A 23544-nucleotide genomic window follows, 5' to 3' on the forward strand; every position below is an offset into this window, starting at 1 on the left:
TTCATGCACTGTGGTGTCTATGCTTCGATAAAGACCATGTTCCAGTTAGAATGTGAGAGAGGGAGGGAACCGCACTTTTTCACCATCAGCACTCTGAGCCGAGTAATATTTAAACTATTTCATGATTATTTTAAATTTTTGTTTGTAACACTTAGAGGATATATTTTTATTTGGAGATAGACTGAGAAGCCACCATTTACACATTAACAGGTGAGTTCAACTTGAGGTTCCTACGTAGATTAAGTGGCTGCCATGTTCCTTAGACTCCGACATCTTTCATTTGTAGCATCATCTTCAGGAGTGTGAGTGTATGGATGTCATCATGAAGTGACAACTGGCTGGAGACATTCCCTACTCTGAGCTTTCCTAGCCAATCAATCGGGAAGGCCTTGGAAGCCAACTCACCTTCTTGGTCTGTGTCCTGCTGCTAAAGTGTGGACCTCTCCATATTCATAAACTTCTTGTGAGCTGGGACTAGTCTAGCACTGATGAAATTCCATTCCATGACAGAGAAAACTCTTTACATTTTTCCCCTGAAATTGTTTTCCCAAATCTTTTGAAATTATCAATTTGGTCATCCACTTGGGACTGAGAAATGAAACCTCTGAGAATGGCTGGGGGAATCAGATTGCCTGCTTCCATCCAGGAAAAGGATGGAAGAGGTACTGCTGTTCATAGGAGGACTTACATGGTGCCCTGGAAAGGGCTACAGAATCAAATTCTTAAATGTGCCTTCAAATCAACTACCAGTCCTCAAACTGAGGATGGCTGATTTTAAATGTTGAATTTGAAGTGAAATGCATGCATATTCTAATGTTTCTTTCAGTGTTAATGGTTGCTTAAGAAGATAATAATCTATACTTATTGGCAAAATGGAGCTCTGAGGCCTTTTTTCTTCTTTTTTGCCAAAATGTACTAGGTAGAGGGAATTTGGTTTTTATTCTCTGTTTCAAGTGGAATATGAGGAGGCTTGACCAAAAGCCCCATTAAGACATTGTTAGCCTAATCTAAGCTCTAAAATTAAAAATATTGGCCAAGTCAAAATTCTGGGTTCTGTGAAAATTAAAATGTAAACATCATCATCTTCAACAGACAGTATTTATCAAGCGCTTAGTAATATTGCACTGGTTACCCTAGAACCTGAAATTCTTGAGGAGTTTAATGAAAAGGGGGAAAGGGTAGCAAATGAAACATCCCATAAGCAACCAGGAGCAAGATTTAGAACCCATAAGTTACCAAATGAAAGCAGAAGGGGAAAATACGTAGTGACTTAGCATCTTTTAATATGATTGTTAATAGTGTTGAGGTTACCTAAGACTTTAATCAAATTAAACACAATTACAAATCCAGTAGAAGGTACGAGGAGCATATTCAGTTATTGAAAATTTTGCTTTGATCCCTTAAAAAATTAGAGAGTGGTAACTAAGAATAAATAGTTCTGAGGTTTTGCCTGATCTTAATTGGTTGGGTTGTGAAGTCCTGTTGGATCTCTGCAAATGAGCCAGATATCAGGGTTCCATACTCCTTGAGAGGGGGTTTTAGACACTTCTTCATGAAATGGGTTAACTCTTGTTGATGATGACATTGTAGGTCCAAGATAAATTGTTTTATAGCTAATGTTTAGCAAGTGATAATGCTACTTGACTAAAGTTGAGTGGGACAGTCATTTGTCTACACAGGCCTTGTGTTCTGCCTGAAGAGCTACTGGGAAACATAAGATTCATTTGTCTGGGATTGGAATGGGAGAGGTTCAGGGTAGGTCCAATTCCCACCAGGATTCATTAGGGCCACATTCTACCATGGCCTGTGCTATCTGATGACAACATGAATCTTGGGGTTAAGTGTTGCCAGGAATATGATTTTAGTCATTTCCAGCAGGAAAGTCAGTTCAAAATGTGGAATGACAAAGAATGTGTCCTCCTTTGTCAATAATTTTCCTAGTAAGGTGAGGCCAGAAGAGGGAGCAAGCACCTTTTCAAGCATGGAGAGGAATGGGAGATGGTAGAAGGATGATTCCCTGAGATCAGAGTCAATCCAGTTGGTATAAAATTGGGGCTGTCACTGATTGGCACACAGTAGATAATTTAGTAGCACTGAAGTTCATGAGCAATGCAGGGATCACTTCTACAAGGATGAAGGAGGATGTAGTTAAATATAAGAAACCCATGAAAGAACACAGCCATGTGTTTTACTGGGCAAATCACAATGCTTTGCATTAACTTAATGCCATAGTATTTCCTGGCTTATGATTCTGCAAGGTAGAGCACTTTCTCAAAGGAGTCTATTAAACAGCCACACAGTTTCAGCTGTTGAGCTTGACAAATGTTTCCAAAGATATAATCAAAATGTTTCTCTATTGATTAAAAAAGCATAAATATTAAACCTATCCAGAGACATTTAAATGTAATTAAAACAGATTGTTATGCTTTAAAAGTGTACTCTAATAAATGATATAAAATATAAACCTCACGGTGGCACTATGAACTAGAGGACATGGAGGTCATTGAAATCAATAATAGGAAAAGTGGATTATATGCATTCAGGCTCATTGTTCTAGTTTGTTCTGTTGGATGTCATTTTTTATTACTTCAAGGTCTGGTCTCGCAGCAAAAGTCCTGATGGCTTGCTTCGGTAAGATTTTCTTGTTTTTGTTATTTTACAACTTAGTAATTGTCAAACATTTGCAACTTCAACTTCACTCTCTTATGTTGCAATCATACATGTTACCCAAGATACCCAGTATAAATCAATGGATACTGTAATGAAAAATGAGTAGGAAAAAAAAGCTATCACTTCTCAAAATTCCGCAGCTTAAAGGAGTTATGTGGGTCTACCTGCAGAGGTGCGAACTCAATTTTTCTATTACTTGAATTAATCAAGGACTATTCCCCCCGCCCCTACCCAGTGATTATGTTAATGGTGCTCTGGGTTGCAGGGAGGGGGTGGTGGAAGAAGTTTGCTATCCCGGCATATATTATCACAAAAGGGGGTCGGGGGAGGAGAGGCACTCAATGGGTGGAAATGGCAGGCCCTTAGAAAAATAATCATACAACCTAGGCTCACAACCTAGTGATATTTGCAGTGAAAAATACTGTTGCCAAGGGGATAAAAATACAAGTATTTGGCAATATTTTATTTAGAACTTAACACTACTTGGCCTGCTCCTGTTCGTTACTGCCCTAAATGCCTTTTTCTCCTGTGTACTCCCAGATCCCCACTCTTCTGTTTCTCTATCCAGAATAAGCCCGCCACCCTGCCCCACCCCCCAAACTGGCAACACTCAGTTCCCCTCAGTCCTCATCTTTCCTGCAGTTCTTCTAGAGCCCTTACCTCCTTGCAATCTCTTCAATGAACGTTGCCTCCACTTCTTAGATGTCAATAAAACTTGACACTCACCAGAGGGGACTTCTTTCCCTGCCCATCTGTTCCACAAAAAGCCCAGAAACGTTATCCAGGTTTCATACTCCTGCTTCTGCACCAGTTTTTCCCATCTCATACAAAAATCTCATGTTACTGAAATTTATGGCATCCAGCTATTTTAACTTCTCCATTCTTTGTGGCCATGATGTAGTCCATGCCCCAGATTTCCCAGTCTTTGACACCAGGCGCCCTATTTCCTCTCTACCTCATGTCCCACCATCATTCTGGATGACTTCAATGTTCCTGAGGAAAAGTTACCCAACCCCTTGCCACAACCACTTCCACCTTTGACTCTACTCAATTTTGACCATTTGCTTCCAGGGTTACATTTCAGGCTATTTCACAACCCAGAATTCTGTGATCCTAAACTCCCGTATTTCTTTACCAGAATGCCTCTCTCCTGGTTCCTTTATTCCTTCTACTTGCTCAAGACTGCTAATGCCTGGCCCATTCCTCTTTCTGACAGACTGTATCCCACCAAACTGCATTCTTCTTCCCTAGCTTTTCCAGACCCCAAGGTGCATCATCTCGGCTTTTCTCAGCAGCACCATTAACTCCCTTGATGCTGAACAGTCCTTCGGCCATACCTGCTTGGCAAACCTCCAAGCCAGGACCAGGATTCCTACCACCCATTGTCTCTAGCCTTTTATTGTGTTTGCTGAGTTAGACCAGAGAAAACCATAAACCCATGATGTGAGCCTTTGGAAGTTTATGGTTTACCACCTCAGCAATGGCCGCATTCCCCAAACTCACAAAGGCTATTCCTCATCCTAGCTGGACCACTTCCCCCCAAAAGTAACTGCTTCTTACTTCACTACCAGTTTATGCTATCAGATGTGTTTTCTCCACCTCCCAATGCCACTTCTTATATGTGTGCACCTAGCCTCCTTTCTAGCTCAGAGGAAGTGCTACTCCTCTTCCCAAGAGCCATCCTTTCCAATTCACTACTCCAAACCAACTGCAACCTGACCTCCACCCTCACTGCTCCATTCAGTTTCTCCTGCTAAAGTTACCAATGGTCTAAATAACCAAATCTAACAGCCAATTCTCAGTCTCTTGACTTTCCTCTTGCATTTGATACTGTTCATCATTCCTTTCTCCAAATTCTGATTCACCTCACCTCTTGGACTTCTATTTTCTTAGTCTTGTTCACTTGAAAGCTTCCTCTTCCTCTACCCTTAAATGTTGTTATTCACCAGAATTCTGTCCTTCCTTCTCTTTTCACTCCACATACTTTCCCTGCATTATCTTATTCATGTCCATGGCTTTTTCTGTCACCCAAGGATGTCATCCCACCCCTACTCCCATTTTTTCTTACATGGACTTTTTAAATGGTTGGCTAACTGGTCTCCCTGCTTTAAGTCTCATTTACATTCCCCTGTTCTCCAAACCTATCCTATGTATTGCTGTCAAAGATATCTAAGGTAGGATAGTGGTTCTCATCAAAATCACCTGGAGAGTGTGTGCAGACTTCTGGGATCCTCCCAGTTTCTGACTATACTGTAGGGCTTGAAATTTTCCATTTCCAACAAGTTCCCAGCTAGTTGATGCTGGTGCTGTTCATCCAGAGATTATAGTTCCTGGCCCCTTGACCTGAGAACTCTTTGGGTCACAAGTCCTCAGCTTAAAATCTTTCGTTAGATGTCTTCTGTCAACAGAAGTCCTCAGCCTTCTGTCCACTTAAGAATTATTTGAAGAGCTTGTGAAAGGGGCATATTACTGGGCTTCACCCTAATGATTCTGACTTAGTAGATCTGATGCAGTGTCCAAGGATCACTCCTTTGACAGTCTGTGACCTACAAAATAATAAAAACCCAAACCACTTAATGTGGAATTCAAGTCACTCGAATCTATTCCTTATCTAGCTCTTCAGCATAACTGAACTATTAGTTAAAAACCTAGTACAAATCCATGCCACAAGTTTTTGTATATTCTGTTCATTCTGCTTGAGCCCCCACTCCCTCATCTCTGTGGTAAACTAGTCCTCCTTTAAAATGCATCATGTGTTACTGATGCAGTGAAGCTTTCCCTGACACTGCAGCTTCCAAGCAAAGTTCATCACTCTTTTTTACATCACTTCTGTCTCTTGTATGTGCCTCCTTAACTGAACACCTTTGTGTTACAATTACTTACTTGTCTGCCTTGAAGTTAATGTACTCTGAACAATGTACTGTGAACTCTGGCACACAGCAGTAATTTGACACATAATAATTGCTCAGTAACAGAAATGAGAGGAGTGGTGTGTAGGTGATTATTGATAGGGAGGGGAGGGAAAGCAGCTTAGGGAATATAACATGGAGTCAGAGTGAACAGGATGCTGACGAATGTTTCCATCATGCTAATGCCTGTGAACAACCCCCTTCTACTGACACACTTAACTTTAAGCCACCCAGAAAACTGGTCAAGCATCTTTTCCTTTCCCAGTATCCCAAGTTCACCTAACTGATCTTTTGCTGTAACATTTTTTCCACACACCATTTCCCAACTTTTAACAATTACAAGAAAATCCATTCTTTAATGCGTATGCATCTCCCATCACTAAACGAAGATGGTATCCTTTCCTTCACATGATCCCTAAGTAATAGGATATACAGGTAACTAGTAATTCCTCTATCCCCCATCTGATTATGAAACCTACAAAGGACAGCTGAAATAAGTAGGACCATGATGAACTGAGGGTTTAATCTCCCGGATGCTGTCATACCTGGAAGAAGGGGTACACTTTGTAATTCCGTTAGTCAAAATTAAATTTTATTTATTATATTCACTCATTTGTTTAGCCAAGCTGGCATCTGATCCTCCTGTGCTACTTCTTTAGGATATGGCCAAGACTGGTCAAACCAAAAGGGGGAATCATGGCAGTTTACAAGACTAGTCTATTATCTGATCAGTTATCTAGGCTGCTTTTCAATGACAGAGCCAACCTGGGGCCATTGTGACATTTTTGTGCCCAGGCCACCCATTTTGCTCTCAGCTGTCAAGTGACTCATCAAAATGTCAGTTAGTCAAAAGAAGCATATGTTCAAGATCCTAAGGAAAGAATATGGGGATGGCAGCTTTCTCCCCACTCCCACTCCAAGAACCACCACATTTAGGCTGAATCACTTCACAAGAAACAACCAATACACTGATTATCTTGCTATTTTTCCAATATACCAAAATCGTTCCAACCTGAGGGCACTCACCGCCCTTGCTGTTACTGTAACATGGAAGTCCCCCTAAAACTATTCAAATGGTTCAGTCTTGCTTCATCTGGTCTTTGCTCAAAAATCATCTCCTCAAAGATGCTTTCAAGCAGTGCCATTCCCAGCACTGTCTATTTCCTTACCCTAATTTAATTTCTCTTTACCACACTTATAACTACTACCAGGAGACATTATATATGTAAGTTTATTTATGGTATACTTTGCACCTCCCACCCCCCACACTGTAAGCTCTATGGTGTAGGGCCTTTGCATTTCTTATTCACTGCTACATCCTCAATGCCTAACATAGTGCCCGGTGGTCAATGTATATTTGTTCAATGACCAAATAGACTCAGACTGAATGCCAAATAATGTAACTTTGAAAAAATAAAAGTGTACCCATCAAGATATGTAAGGAAACAATGGTTAACTTAGAGCAGTCACCTTGGGTAGTTGTATACACACCTACTCCTCACAAGGCTGCCTTTGCTGAAAACCTGTTGGGAACTCTTCTGCAAGAACTGTTTTCAGAGACAGTTCATGAATTACATGATTGGTCTTTTTACTTCATAAACCATACCGTGTTTTCACCAAAAGCTTCAGTGTAAAAAAAACCCAAAGTGACCGTAGAAAACATATTAGAATTGTTTCAGGCTCTCAAGACAAAGCCTCAGGAGTTTAGATGACTACTGACATCAACTGACTAAGCATATCACCTCTCAAGAACACAGACCAAAAAGGGTTACTGTTCACAGACGAAGTTTCCAGAGTGTGAAATTAAAAACACACGTAGATCAAATTACCCGAGGACAAAGAGGTAACTTCTCATATTTCACTTCCGTTCACAACTCCAAACATGCCACTGTAGGGGGGCTGCTGCCAGACTGCAGCCACTCTTCCAGTTACTTGGCGTCTTCAACGTGCCCAGACCCCACGCAGGGCACCTGTGCTCATCCTCTCCCAAGATCAGTCACACACCAGCTCCTTCATGAGTGTGGGCATTCTATTCTGTCCCAAAAAGTATTATTTCAAACAGCTAACAATGAAAGGAAAATCTTCAGAGGCAAAACAAGTGTAATAAACAGAGAAAATGATAGCAATCTCCTGTTTCAGGATGGTAGATTATTCAAAAGCACATTTAAATGTCATAGGGCAGATAGAATGCTGAGTTGCTTATCTTAGAAATGCTTCCTCCACCAAGTAGGCAACAAAGAGAATTCCACCCAGGACTAAACCCTGCTTTCCCCCAATGTATTCCAACACTATTAGCCAGTCAAAGAAAAAGAACAAGTGCTGTCAGGCAACTCCACTGAGTTCCCTTTGTGTAGCAATAAGGCCAACTGAGGACTAAAGCTAATACGAAGGATGAGAAGGAAAGCAGACACACCAAAGGCACTGTGTCAAGTGATATATGAGATGTGTTCATAAATGAATGAGTTATTCCAGAGCCATAGAGACAGATCAATCTCTTTACTGGAGAGGTGCACCTCTCCCCTGTATATTATTCAAATACACTAACACATGAAAGATCACATCACCTTGTTCATGGATACATTTAATATCCCTTGCCCTTCCCGCCTTTCAAAACATAATAGTATACAAAATATAAAATATCTTAAATATTTATAAAAATTGCAAGAAAAAAATAGAACGTATGAAAATATTTTTATCTGAGTTCGCCCTCATTGTTGAGAGGCAGCTTAGTTTGCCTTGAGTTCATAACTGTTCAGTGGGTAGGAATATGCCCTGCCTAATACTATTCTGTCCCGGAGGAGCTTAAATAAAACATAGTAGTTGCAGAAGAGGATGAGAGCCATGGAGAGTGTGTGGTTCCACTTCTCCGACCGCAGCAAGGAATAGAGCTGGTAGAAGACGACACTGCCCTCAATAAGGATGAGCAGATTTAACAGCCTTAATGGACGATGAAATAGGAACTGTAAGGAAGTTAAAAAGCAAAGGTTATTTCATAAAAAAGACTGTAGTTATTTTCACATTTTTTTCTAAAATTATTTCATATTTACATGTTCCTTACCACTAACGAGTAGATATCTTTATTGAATACCAATCAGGCTATTTCTTGCTATAGAGACCCAAACCTTTTCCTTTTTGCTCAAGGAATAATGAAATATATTTTATTTTAATGCCTCTGAGACATGAAAAGGGATTACATCCAAAAGAACTCTGCCTCTAAAGATTTTTCCTAGATTATACCTTAGGTATATATTTTATTTGAGATAACCAGAAGTATATTTATCTATCTAAGACAAGGGCTAAATAAAGGACAAAATGGGAAATATTTTAGACTTTGTAAGTCAAAAGGCAAAAACTAAGGATATAATGTAGGTAAGTCATAACAATTTAAAAATATAAAAATCATTAGTTTGTGGGCTGGTCTAAGACATAAACACCTATATTAGACAAGTGTGGAAGAAGAGGAGGTATTTTAAGTTGAAATATCTATACAGTAATTTCTTAATTTTTTCTTAAACTGTCACCCACCATGCTGTTTGTTTTATTTAGTTTTTCTGGATATTGAAAAGAATAAAGGAAAAGTTAGTCAGAATTAAAGTTTGGTTAAAACAGAGCTATTTTCAGTCCTACCAAATTCTTTATTCAAAAAGGCTAAATCCTGGTTGACCAATAAAAATGCATTATGAATAGAAAGATAAAAGTCACAGGTGGCAGACTGTGGTAACAGCAGCATATTAGATCTATTAGAACTGACTCAGACCTCAGGGCTCAAATCTGAGAATAAAGCCAAATTATCATGACAGCTCTGAAAGGCAGCCAGGTACTCAAGATTCTTCTGTGGGAGGAAGAAAATGTTTAATCTGGGTTTTATTACATGATATCCAGTAATATGTATAAAATTGGCTCAGAAATAATATTCTAAAAAAAACCTCAGGCTATTTCAGATTCTGTGACATTATAACAATCATCATTAAATGTGCTAATAAGCCATAAACTGAATGAGGAAATGCGAGGACAGACCTTAAATTCTAATAGCTATACGTAACAGGCACATTTTAAGTGAGTTTCCTCAGACTTCAGTGTGCCTAAGAAACATTTCTAAATATGCAAATACTGAAAATACCTGAGATCCTTCATAGATTGACTCAGAAGTTTGGGCTGGGGGTGGGGGGTGGGGCCCAGAATCACTATTTAAAGAATGAGCCAGGTAACTTATATGTAAGTGACCCAACCATCACTTTGACAACCACTGATTCACCTGTTTGGTCACACAAAATCAGTAATAAGTTAATTTCCTTAATCTTTCTTCTATGGTTTCCACCTGATTCTTCAGCTGTCTAACACTAGCAAGAAAATACTTATTTTTCAAGCAGAAAATTCCAATAAATTATTTGGTTACTGTAGGTTTCCAAGGGACCACAAGGGCCAACACAAATCATTAGTGGCCTGTGGAATTCAACAGGCTAAATTAAATACTCTATGTAGAAACCAAATGCTTATGCAGTTGTAACTTAAGTCCATGCCTCCATCTTAAGGCAGTCTCACAGGAGTCTAGGAGATGCCTGTAGTTTCCTCATTCAAGGGTCTATCACCTTGCCCCACCCTCCCCTACCATGGTATTTACAAGAATGCTGCCCTGAGGCAAGTTCCCAGTATTTAATTAAAAGGCCTTAGTAGCAAATACCCACAGAACCAGAAAGTCCTCGTACCATCACAAGGAATCACAAGGGATGATGGGAAGAATGGGACGGAGAGAGGGATTTAAGTAATAAATGAATGAATGAATGGATGGATATATAAATAAATAAAACCCCCAATTCTCTTTCAGAATAAATACGATCTCCACTCAAGGACAATGCACTACAGGCATTTTCACTAAAACCAGTGCCCTGCATGTACCTTCTTTTCCCCACTCCCATTGATTAGCTGGCCCTTCTAAGTATATACTTCTGCCTCCTAGAGCCAGAATTCCTGGAAAACTGTAAGATCATACAGAACATAACCCAAGGCGTAAATTCAAGTGGGACAGAAGTGGGGTTTACTGGGTGTCTATTGCTTTTTCCTTTTTAACTTCTAAGCTTTTTTATCCCTGTAATCTAAGAAAAGGTAAAAGGCCACAGATCATGCCATTTGCCTGACTTTCAAAGGGGAAGATATTTCAGGAGATGAGATATATGACAAATACCAAAAAAAACAAAAAACAAAAAACAAAAAAACAAAAAACAAAAAACCATCACATTATTACTATACTAAATATTGCTTAAGGATACACAGATACAATATAAGGACACCACTAAACCAAACTATTACAAATAAAAGTTATAAGATGAAAAAGGAAATCAAGTAATTGTATACTTTTTCAAGTAATTCTAGACTCAACAAATTCCAATATAACTAGAGAAACCAGACAAGCTATTTAAGTTGAGATCTTGGTATTTTACCTTCAAACTGCCTTTCAGAAGGTATTTGCAAAGGACAGGGGCCATTACAGTAGTGGAATAATTACATGCATTAATTTCCTAGTATGTGCTACACACCGTGCTAGATGCTTACACACAGAGCAGCCTCCTAACACTTACCCCTAAGCTTATGTTTGAAAAGAAATAAGTGGTACTTGCATAAAAGCGGGCATGGGATACGTCTGAAGGCACCGCCACGTTGTAAGGCCCCATGGCTCTATACAAGCACCTGCTGTGTCGCACCAGCACCCCTTGAGGCCATATTGTATTTTCTGACCAACTAAGGGAGAAAGAAATGCAATGTTAGCACACAGGCGATTACAGATAAAACAGCGTCTGGCAAGGCCAGCTCTATTTCTATGGGAAGGATTCAGTATTCAAGGATTCATCTGCCTGAATTCTGAAAATACGATTATTCCACGGTCAAACTGGAAGGAGTTAGAAAGGATTTATTATAATTTCACTGCTATACAGTAGAGAGAAACTGCAAAGTGTCAAAGGACTTAAGAGGCTTAGGAGAACAAGCAGAAGTAAATGTGAAAGTAAGGCGTCTATGAGCTAGAAAATCGAGTGTAAGCAGGTGGACTGTCACCTCAGTCCCAAGTGAGCAGAGTCTATCGGAGGAAATGCTAGAGGGAACAAGAGAAAGTGGATGGTAACAACAGTGGATCAATTAACATTATCAAATTAGCGTGACATTTACTGCAGAATTGCATCCCAAAAAGCTATAGAAAATCAGTTTATTTATTACACACTTCAAATGTTTTATATGTGAGAACCCATACAGAAGAACACAGAGACACACAAGGTACTGACACACAGACTTTCCTTTTTACCGCCTTCTTGGTTTATTTTTATAGAGGTTTCTCTAGGAAAAAGAAGTTACGGAAGAAGCTTCATCCTTTCCGGCACCAATGTAATGGAGTTGGGGTGGGGATGAGGATCTTCAGGTTAAGATTTTTTAAAAATCTAAGTTAATTCATCTCTTCCTGATTTTGGAAAGGTTAGTCTCCTAGGGTAAGAACTGGGACAGCATTTTAGATATGTTAAAGAAAAAAAAAATTCTAGCACCCTGAAGCTTTCCCAGTTCAGAAAATGTTCCGCCGGCCTTGCTCACACTTACCAGCATTAAAGTGATGATACACCTCATGGCCATGTGCCATCAGGAGCCTGAAGATGTACAGTACTAGTACTGTGGATTGTATTTTCAATTTTTATTGAAATTTGTCCTTTGCCCACAGTCGGGTTTCTTTTCAGCCTGGCCCAATCTCTTTCAGTTCCTGGGCTTGAAGGCCTGTGCTAATCTGTATCAGACATCAAGGCAGATAATTGAAGGGAGCACGCTTAGGGGGAGAGAGGAAGGGGATGTCACCTCAATCTGTCCCACTTAATTAGGAAAGAATTTCTAGGTGATGAAATTTGTGAAATGTTCAAATTATAAACGGGAGGAAGATGAAGATGAAGATGGAGATGGAACAGGTCTGAGAGAAAGGTATGATGAAGGGCTCAGAAGCAGGAGAATAAAAGGGTTCCAAAGTCAGCCATTTGGGACCATAGGGAACATGCAGAGAAATGGCTGACGGGGGACACAATGAGAGGAATACTCTGAAAGAACTCAATTACAGACAGTTTTCATTTAAACACAGGAGAAGCAGGGCAACATTCATTAGTGAGTTTAGGAAGGAAAGAAAGACACAATGAAAAATGCAGGCTTGGAAAATTACTAGAACAAATTTACATTTGTTAGAAAAGATGAGAGAAACAAATTCCAGCTGCCTAAGGTAAGATGATTAGCTAGCAACTATTTTTAGCTGTGGCAATGAAGATGAGAAGATGGATTTAACAGTCTTCTAAAGAGAATTAAAAACATATCATGACTCTTTGAATTTGGGCCAAGGGTTAAAACTGAAAGAAAACTCCAAGATTATAGCTTGGGAAACAAATTACACATTCTAGAGGGACTGGGGAGTGAAAGGTAGGAGACATTTAAGGAGGGACTGGGGATGGTGGCGGAAATGAGTTAAAGTCCCCTGCGTTCAGTTTAGAGTGATGACAAGCATCCATGTAGACAAAAACTAAAAATTAAAATGTTCAAAGCCAAGAACAAGAATGACATACAAAGCAAATAAACGTGATCAGCAGCATGTAGGAAGATGTTACGTGGTTTTACCCTCTAACCTACTTACATGTGCTGTGGAGCGTTGCTGTAGGACCCATGCTCAAGCTTCTGCCACTTGCCCAGGTGAGCAGCTGATTTATGTAGCAAATCACAGTATTTGGATGGCAGCAGTTGTGTGGTGAGCATGACAAAAGCATTGATCCACACCATAATGAGGTGCTCACACGACCAGCGCATGTCATAGTACTGGGTACTCTGAAAGAGATCAGAAGAGAGAGAAATGATCCATGTACTAGTGAGCAAGAAGACAGGGATGGGTGCGTGTACATACGCCCTGCAGACAAATGCCACACTGAGTCACACATGCATTTGTTGTCCTGCTGTCCGTGCAGAGAGTTCAAGAGCAGAGTCCTCCAAAATCCTTCAACCTGACTTTCTGGCTGTATGAGTTAGGGCTGGGAGGCAATTGGAGAAGCAATTATACTTCAAGTGTTTCCTTTCTATAAGAAGTGAGTGCTCTCTGTGAGTGGTCACTCCGGCCGCAGATGTGCTTCTCAGTGGGTGAAGGAAGGGCACTAAAATGACCCAGAAGATTCTGGGCCCAAATGACATCCAGACCATTTTTCTTTTCTACTGAAGTAAATTAAAGTTTAGACAGAGGTTACATTAAATTCAAGGGAACTCCTGATAACCATAGTAAGATCAACCATGGTAAGCTGAATTTTTTTGAAACCTCAGTTCTCTTAAGCTACCAATAGAACATTGATTCTATTGTACACGTTTATTCTTCCCGGAAACTGGAAAAAATTTTTTTAAAAAAATAGAAAAGAAAAAAGAAGGGACCACCACAGGTGCATCACAGATATGGAAATATCTATCCACCAACCAGGTATTAGTGTACTCCAGATGCAGCCGAACTCCACCATCCAGGCTGCCAAAGGGGAGACAGAGAAAAGGGGGATTAAATAAGAAATACCCAGTTTATGTCATTCACACACAAATCCAGGAAGCATATAAAACCAAGTAGCCACTTACCTTCACAAAACACAGGGGGAGAAATGCAACATAGTAGGCACTGAAGAGGGAGTTGAAGAGAACTTCCTTGATTCTGTGGTTGAAATCTGCTTTCAGACATTCTACTTCATTGCGAATGAGGTCTGGAGACAGGGGGCAACTGTGGGTGGGGATGGGCGTGGCATTATTAAACTGTTCTTTTAGAGACTCCAGCAGTAAGGAGATAAAGTCTTTGGATTTGGCCAAGCCACCCACAGCTGAGGCACTTTCCTCTACCGCCTGGTGCTGAACCACATAGTTATAGTCTGTAAGGAGCAGATGAGCTCTACTATCTTGGTGGAAACAGCAGAGAGGAACATAAACACCAAACCTGAAGAAAAAAGGGAGGATGAAAATGAGACCACTGATGCCACCTAAGATCAGATCTCATAACTGATCTCATAACATCAGAGTGAACATGAAGTAACAGGGATTCTGCTGATGATAAATTCATTATCTGGGAAGCTCCTTAACTTCTTCCCACAAAGGCAATATATATTCATTGTAGAACAGGAACTACAGAAAATCACACTGACAATATAAATTACCTAGAAATGATCATTTTTATAATTTTTACAATTGGGTGCACAGACTTTATACTTTTGATATGTTTAGCTTCACACAGTACAGACTATTTTATATACTGCTGCTTTAACGTTGTGTGTATGCTTATGTGTATGTGCATGTACTGAGCATTTTCTCATGTTATAAACTATTTTTCTGTAACAATTCTAAAAGGTCCTGTAGTGTTCTCATATGGCTATACCATAACTTACCTCTTGTTGGAAACTCAGACTTTCTTTTGTTGGAAACTCAGACTGTTTCTTATTTTTCACTATCACAAACTCCAGTGGGATAAGGCTTTTCCCGAAATCTTTGTGGACATCTGGTAATTTTCAAATGGCTTGTTTCAAATTCCTCCTTCTTACTAAGGGGCCCCCCTGCCTCCCTACCACATCACCTGCTACACTCCCACAGGCACACCTAGTTCCCCTTGCCTGGTTATTTTCTCCACTGATCTTATTTTACATGTTTATTAGCTTTTCAATTTTCACTTTCTTTCCCTTGGTCTATCTTCCCCTCACTACAATGTAAGCTCCAAGAACCAGAGGTTTTAGTCTGCTTATTAATTCACTGCTGTATCCTTGATGTCTGGAACAGTGGCTGAAACATAGCAGGCACTAAATAAATATTTCTGGATTAATGAAAACAATTCTAGAAGTATAATAAATAAATTTCTACAAGCAGAATTACTTAAAGGACTGAATATTTGTGAGACTTTTCATAACTTCTTATAGTTGCTCCAACCTTTGGTTCCTTAAAAAAATTTTAAACACTTCCCCAGGTCCTCATTAAGTAACTTCCACATTGTGATCCAGGTATTATAAATAAAATGGTCATTTCACAGACATAAATTTAGATGTTAAAAATAGCAAATAAAAAGACATCTTATATACAAAAAATAAAAAATAAAAAACATATTATTATTTAGTTACACATTTTATTTAAAAAATTAACAAATGTCACCTGTTCATAGTTTTCTATAGAGGGAAAAAGGATGAGCTTATTACTAAGTAAGAGGATGGTTAGCAGCAGCTCTGGGATCCACTGTGAATGTGCCCTGGAGTAGTACGATGGGAGGGGTAAATGTAGAACTGTCAGGCAGAAGAACTGACACATGTGCAAAACTGCGCAAGCCAGAGAAGGCTTCAAGTTCAATACTGCTGAACACAAACTGCATGTGTAGTGGTGGGGGTGAGAGGCTGGGGTGTGTGTTAGATTGCAATGATGGCCCCATTTCTTTACTCTTCCTTGTCATGTAACTGCACAGCCCTCATGCCATGGGTAAGATGATCCTGCCCTATATCCATATTGCGCTCAGTGATGTGATGTGTTTTGGCCAATGGGATGTCAGTAGACATGCTGTGACCAGAAACTTGAAATGGGCTTGCACACTGAGGCCTGTTCTCTTGACACTGTCAATTTCATGTGACCATGTCCAGGCTTACCTGCCAGAGCATGAGACACTTGTGCAGCAGAGTTCAGCTGTCCGAGTTGCCTAAACTGACAGCGAGCCAGTCAATCCCACATATGAGACTGAACCCAGATAAGATCAGGAGAGCCTCCTGACTTCCAGCTGACCCCAACATATGCACAATAAATACATAGTGTGGTATGCTACCATGGCTCTACGGATATTTGTTACAGCATATGTTAACAGACAACTAATACAGGGTACCAACAAAGGCTTAGAAGAAGAGGTAAAAGTGTCACTATATGCAGATGACATGATACTATATATAAAAAAACCCTAAAAGGTCCACACAAAAACTACTAGAAATAATTGAAGAATTCAGCAAGGTAGCAGGTTACAAGATTAATGTTCAAAAATCAGTTGCATTTCTTTACACTAATGATGAATCAACAGAAAAAGAAAGTAAAGAAACAATCCCCTTTAAAATAGCACCCAAAGTAATAAAAATACCTAGGAGTATATTTAACCAAGGAGGTGAAAGAATTATACACAGAAAACTATAAAACACTGATGAAGGAAATTAAAGAAGACTTAAAAAAATGGAAAGATATCCCATGCTCCTGGATTGGAAGAATTGATATTGTTAAAATGGTCATACTGCCCAAGGCAATCTTCAGATTTAATGCAATCCCTATCAAATTACCCAGGACATACTTCACAGAACTAGAACAAATCATAATAAAATTTATACACAACCACAAAAGACCTAGAATTGCCAAAACGTTACTGAAGAAAAAGAAAGAGGCTGGAGGAATAACTCTCCCAGATTTCAGACAATACTATAGAGCTACAGTAATCAAGACAGCATGGTATTGGTACAAAAACAGACATATAGACCAATGGAACAGAATAGAGAGCCCAGAAATGAACCTACAAATTTTTGGTCAACTCATCTTCGACAAAGGAGGCAAGAATATACAATGGAATAGAGTCTCTTCAGCAAATGGTGGGAAAACTGGACAGCAGCATGTAAATCAATGAAGCTAGAACACTCCCCTACACCATACACAAAAATAAATTCAAAATGGATCAAAGACTTAAACATAAGACAAGATACAATAAACCTCCTAGAAGAAAATATAGGCAAAACATTATCTGACATACATCTCAAAAATGTCCTCCTAAGGCAGTCTACCCAAGCAATAGAAATAAAAGCAAGAATAAATAAATGGGACCTAATTAAACTTACAAGCTTCTGCACAGCAAAGGAAACCATAAGTATAACAAAACGACAACCTACGGAATGGAAGAAAATTTTTGCAAATGAAACCAACAAAGGCTTGATCTTCAGAATACATAAGCAGCTCATACGACTTAATATGAAAAAAACAATCCAATCCAAAAATGGGCAGAAGACCTAAACAAGCAATTCTCCAAGGAAGACATACAAATGATCAATAGGCACATGAAAAAGTGCTTAATATCGCTAATTATCAGAGGAATGCAAATCAAAACTACAACGAGGTATCACCTCGCACTAGTCACAATGGCCATCATTCAAAAACCCACAAATGACAAGTGCTGGAGAGGCTGTGGAGAAAAGGGAACCCTCCTACAGTGCTGGTGGGAATGCAGTTTGTGGAAAACAGTATGGAGATTCCTCAAAAGACTAGGAATAGACTTACCATATGACCCAGAAATGCCGCTCCTGGGCATAAATCCAGAAGAAACCCTACTTCAAAAAGACACCTGCACCCCAATGTTCACAGCAGCACTATTTACAATAGCCAAGACATGGAGACAGCCTAAATGTCCATCAACAGATGACTGGATAAAGAAGATGTGGTATATTTATACAATGGAATACCATTCAGACATAAAAAACAATGTAACTCCATTTGCAGCAACATGGATGTTCCTGGAGAATGTCATTCTAAGTGAAGTAAGCCCGAAAGAGAAAGAAAAATACCATATGAGATCGCTCATGTGTGGAATCTTAAAAAAAAAAAAAAAAAAAAAAACAGAACATAAATACAAAACAGAAACAGACTCATAGACACAGAATACAAAACTTGTGGTTACCAAGGGGGAGGGAGGTGGGAAGGGATAGACTGGGAGTACAAAATTTGTAGATACTGACAGGCATATGTAGAATAGATAAACAAGATTATACTGCATAGCACAGGGAAATATATATAAGATCTTGTGGTAGCTCACAGCAAAAAAAAAAAAAAAGTGACAATGAATATATGTACGTTCATGTATAAGTGAAAAATTGTGCTCTACACTGGAATTTGACACAACATTGTAAAATGACTATACCTCAATAAAAAATGTTTAAAAAAAAGGTTTAGAGCATGGAGGGCTTTGTAAGGTAAAGAAAATGATTCATTCGAAGAATTTTAGAGGGTTAGTAACATAATTCAACTTCCACTTTGAAAATCATTCTGGCTACAATGAAAAATAGTGTGGAAGATGACAAGAATAGATTACCAGAAGACCAGATGGAGATTTAGAATAGCAGAGATTATGAAGAGCAGTGGACAGATTCAAGATATATGTAAGAGCTACAACTGTTAGTCTTTTGACTAATTTACACTAAATTGAGAAGCTATTTGAGAATCAAATTAAAATAATAACAAAAAAAAAAGGAAACAAAAAAGAGGCCGGAGTCCCTTTTGTTAACCAATGAATAGATAAGAAAATAAAGATGTAGTTACAGCTACTGCCTAGCATTTTAATTTTTAACGAATAATGATGCATTTATTAAAGCAAATGTGAAAGAAAATGAAAGTTAGCTTGAAAGTCCTAATTGCCTTAATATTTTAACTTAGTTACCTAGTATTTTAAATTTCTGATAGTTGGGTTTTTGGGTATGTATATTTTTTATTGAAGTACAGTCAATTTACGTTGTGTCTATTTCTGATAGTTGGTTTTTAAATTGAAATTAGGTAAAAGTTAGATTATAAATCTTTTAAAAAGTAAAGAAGGTAAATGTATTTAGACCTAAAATTTGTTTCAATTACATACTTGTTTCATTGTTTTACAAGGCTGTGGAGAGCCTCCAAGAATGAGTAAGCTTCTTTATATATCTAAAAAGACATGAAAAAGTTTGCTAGCCATTTTGATGGGGATTGTACTCCTCTCCAGTCTGGCCAAAATATTCCTTAATATATCCGTACCAAGCTAGATATGGCTAACCTTCTAAACGATTCAACCAGCTATTGTTGGTAAACAGAGTAACTAAACCATTTGTTTCCAACTTAAACAGCTGAAATATTAATACAGAAATACAGAAACTGATGTAAAATATATAGCATACACCTTATAAGAAATACGAATCATGAAAAATGATGTTTATAACATATAAAGTTCACTCTATGAACTGAGTTGATGAGTGCCTTAAATAACTGTTTAAGCAATATTATTAGACTTAACAAAGAACCGCTAGAATGACTATTCCTGCCAACTTGGCTGCACAATCTCTGAGTATGCCTTTACTTTACACTGTGACTACCCATATAAATACATGCTTACACTTCAGCACCATAAATGGTATAAAGTAATGATTCTCAAACTTGAGCAAGCATCAGAATCATCTGGAGGGCTTGTTAAGAGACAAACTGCTGAGCCCTACTTTCTAGAATTTCAGTTTCAGTTTGGGGTAGATTCTGAGAATTTCTATTTCTAACAAATTTCGAGGTGATGCTGATGCTGTTGTTCTGTAAACCACACTTTGAGAAACACTGAATTTAGACTGATGGTTAAGACAAGGGCCCTGGAATCCAAAAGACCTGAGTCCTTCTTCATTGTCTAACCACGGGAAAGTTTTTTAATCACTTAATCCATTTTAACCTATGGCAAAGACTGCTAATTTTCTGCCAATAGCCACTGTTCCGTTCTTCCATAGCAACAGAATTTTTAGTTGAGATACAGCTGCCCTGCTAAAGACTTATTTTCCAGCCTCCTTTGCAATCTATGCTGCTAGGGAGGGTGGAGCAAAAGGACAGCAGGAGCCTAGGTCTTGACACTAAAGAGCTGCCACCACTATCCACGATACATTTCATACATACTGTACAGGAGAGAAGAACAAACTTCTAACTTTTTAAAGCCACTAGTATTTTGTCTTTGTCACAGCAGACTAAATATGCTACATCCTGGGTTACTGTGATGATTTCATGAGGTGATGTTTATAAACACCACCTAGCCGAACACTTAACACATCATAATAGCTTAATAAATTACTGCAATCTATTAATATCTGATGAAGAAAGTATTAGCCAAATGTATACAAGTATACAAGCTAAAAATATGCAAAATAGTTAGTGTAATAAGCTAATATGTACCATAAGATACCACTAAACAACCATCAGGAAGGCTACAATTTTAAAAATGGAAAACATAAACTGCTAGCAAAAACATGGAGCAACCAGACTCTTCCAGAATTGATGGGAGGATAAAGTGACACCACTCCTTTGGGAAAAAGTCTGGTAGACTTTTATAAAACTATATATACTCCAACATACTCCTATATTGTGGCCTAGCAATGCCACTCCTAGATACTTCTCTCAAGAGAAGGAAGAGGTATCCTCACAAAAAATGCTAGCATAAGAATGTGCGTAAGTTTTTATTTTTAATAGTAGTCAAAAACTGGAAACAACCCAGGTGTCCAACAATAGGAGAATAAACAAACTGTAGTATATTCATACAATGAAATATTACTGACACATGCAACCACATGGACAAATCTAAAAAACAACATGTTGAGTCAAAGAAGGCTTACACAAAAGCACATATGGTACGGTTCCATTTACATGAAATTCTAGAAATGGCAAACAAATCTATGGCAGAAAAAAAATCAAAACAGTGGTTGCCTCTGGGAGGCAGGGGTAAGGTTTGACTGGAAAAGCGTATGAAGGAACCTCTGCAGTAATGGTGATGTTCTATACTGGGATGGGGCTTTGAGTTACACAGATACATGCATTTATCAAAACTCAGCAAATGAACACAAGAGTTCTATGAATTTTACTGTGTATGAATTTTACTGGAAAAGAAAAGACTAAACAAATATCCAACTCTAGTTATTGATAGGCATATGCTGATATATTTTGGGAGAAGTAAACTGAGGTCTGCAATTTAACTTTGAAATGTACCAAAGTTAGATGGATTGATAGAGGGACAGAAGAATGGAAGGACAGATGTATGTTATGCAATAATAGTAAAATATTTATAGGTAGACTCTAAGTGGGGGTTACACAGGTGTTTGCTGAAAAATTCAATTTTGTGTTTAAAGGTTTTCATAAAATATTCAAAAAAGTGTAAAATCTATAGGGCTTGAATATGGCATACTTATATTACATGAATCCAAAGATTAAAGGAATTTGACCAAAAGGTTAAGACTGGTTAAGTCAGTTCGTTCAACTAATGTTCACCACCATTTGAGCCAATATAGGCATTACCTGGAGGCTTTATTTGGTGACCAGAGCTAATGAAAATATTCTCCATTGCTAAGAGAGCCATACCTGCCAGGTTTCCTTGGATAATCTTGGTTTATGTCTACTGTCCCAACTGTATCCCAGTTTAGGAAATAAATTACATGGTCACTCTACCCATGGATTTTTCCAATTTTCTGAACTCTTGATACTCTTGATTTATATTTAAGAATTTCATTTTCCTCCCTTATACACTATCATTTTCATGATCCAAATAATTTCTTAGAAGACTTACTAACAAAATAAAATAACTGGAGTACTCACGGGTAGCCAAGGAAAAGGAGATTGAGGACTGAATGGCTTCGGAAGAGATTGACGAGCGTCCAACAAAGTACCCATCCACACAGAGTAAGTAGCACCAAGCGAGCTGATATCAGAACCATGTAGTGAATCATTGATGCTGCACCCGCCTTAGTGGCCTGTAAGTTTGGAAGCACCAAAAAGAGCAGTTTATAAATGACCTTTGTCATTTATGTGACTCAACCAAGGACTAAGTAGATTTAGTGGAAGGTGAACTGTGGAAATTAAAAAAAATGGAAGGAAGGGAGAAAAGAAGAAAAACTGCCCATCCCACCATATCTTCCTCATTCCTGAAGATTCAGACTTCTCCAGTTAGTTGTTTTCTTCTTGTATTCCCATAGTGCCTCACACAGATCTCCTTTAAGTTCTTATGATATTGTCTAATTTATTTATATTGGGGCTTCTCAAAGTATGTTCCATGAACCACACTCATCAGAATCCCTGGGGCTACTTACTGAGCATGCAAATTCCTACTGACCTTCATCACTAGATATAGGGAACAAAATCACAAGTCAAGGAGCCTGTAGTTTTACAACCCATCAGGTGATTTATATATATATAAAGATAGTGAGCCACTAATTTATCTGACTCTGGACTAGGCTGCAATGGCCTCAACAGAAGCTACAGTGTTTCTACTTTTCTTTGAATCCTCCCCACAATCTGTTTGCTGAATTAATGTTTAATAAATTACTGAGGCTTCAAAAAATAATCAGATCTTCTTTGACAAATCTCTTAATAAATGTTTCTTTTTTGACTTTCACAAACATCAAAATAATGTATGATCACACTTCCAATTATTTACGTCAAAGCTGTTCAAATATTCTTCTTTAATCCCAGATCTTTAAAACTGATCAAATATAGAAAGAAAACATACTTGTCTAAACATGAAGCTCTGCAATGTTATTTTCTTTCAAAATGAACTAAGAAGGAGAGAATGAGTGAGATGCAGGGGAAAATGATAGATTCCTATAACCTCTAAAACAGCAAGCAGTGTCAGAACCCAGAAAACAATTCTCTACAGTCAACAGCACATGGTAAGGGATGAGTAATTTTTCAGGTTCCTCCTATATATCCATTTCTTAGTTCACCCAAAACACTACATAGCATGTATAATATTTATAAATACATGCTATTTATGTAGTCATCTATAAATCAAAGAATTAGCTGAATTAATACTACTGCTTGAGCCTCAAACTGTGGAGTAGGATCAAACTGTGCTCAGCCACAGCAGGACAAACAGTTGCACATCACTCCCCAGATACACACCTCATGCCAATGTACTGCATGTGTCAAAGCCAAGGGAAGGCATTTAAACCACTGAAAATACTCCACTGCCTCCATTCGCAAACGTTTGGAGTTAGGCATAGAAAAGGCTGCTTCTGCTCAGTGTCACCAGAGGGCAGCAGAGGTTGGAGGTAGTCATCATTTTTGCCTTATTCCAGAGCCCAAGCTCTTAACCACTGTGGTATCTATGTGTGACAAGACACTATACCAGGTCCTGGGGATACAGTGGTAACCAAGACAAATAAAACCTCTGTCTTTATGAGACTGCCCAACCAAGGAAGACAAA

At 38.6% G+C, this 23544-nt stretch overlaps 1 protein-coding gene across 3 annotated transcripts in view; it reads right to left on the reverse strand.

Moving 5' to 3' along the window:
- Positions 1–8058: 8058 nt before the first annotated feature.
- The window catches only part of TMEM39A (transmembrane protein 39A), a 30310-nt gene continuing 14824 nt past the window's right edge, over positions 8059–23544 (reverse strand). Inside the window, exons 5-9 of one of the 3 annotated variants that reach the window (XM_010970841.3) lie at positions 21939–22093; positions 14190–14538; positions 13222–13409; positions 11195–11315; positions 8059–8539 (exon numbers count right to left, since the gene is read on the reverse strand). In XM_010970841.3, the coding sequence (XP_010969143.1) occupies positions 8306–8539; positions 11195–11315; positions 13222–13409; positions 14190–14538; positions 21939–22093 (1047 nt within the window). In that variant the 3' untranslated portion in view covers positions 8059–8305. Of the gene's footprint in view, positions 8540–11194; positions 12340–13221; positions 13410–14189; positions 14539–21938; positions 22094–23544 lie in introns of those variants that run through there. The other 2 variants (XR_012507098.1, XR_006720401.2) reach the window with 2 other exon arrangements.

The sequence above is a fragment of the Camelus bactrianus genome, chromosome 1 (assembly GCF_048773025.1).
Source record: "Camelus bactrianus isolate YW-2024 breed Bactrian camel chromosome 1, ASM4877302v1, whole genome shotgun sequence".
NCBI classification, from domain to species: domain Eukaryota; kingdom Metazoa; phylum Chordata; class Mammalia; order Artiodactyla; family Camelidae; genus Camelus; species Camelus bactrianus.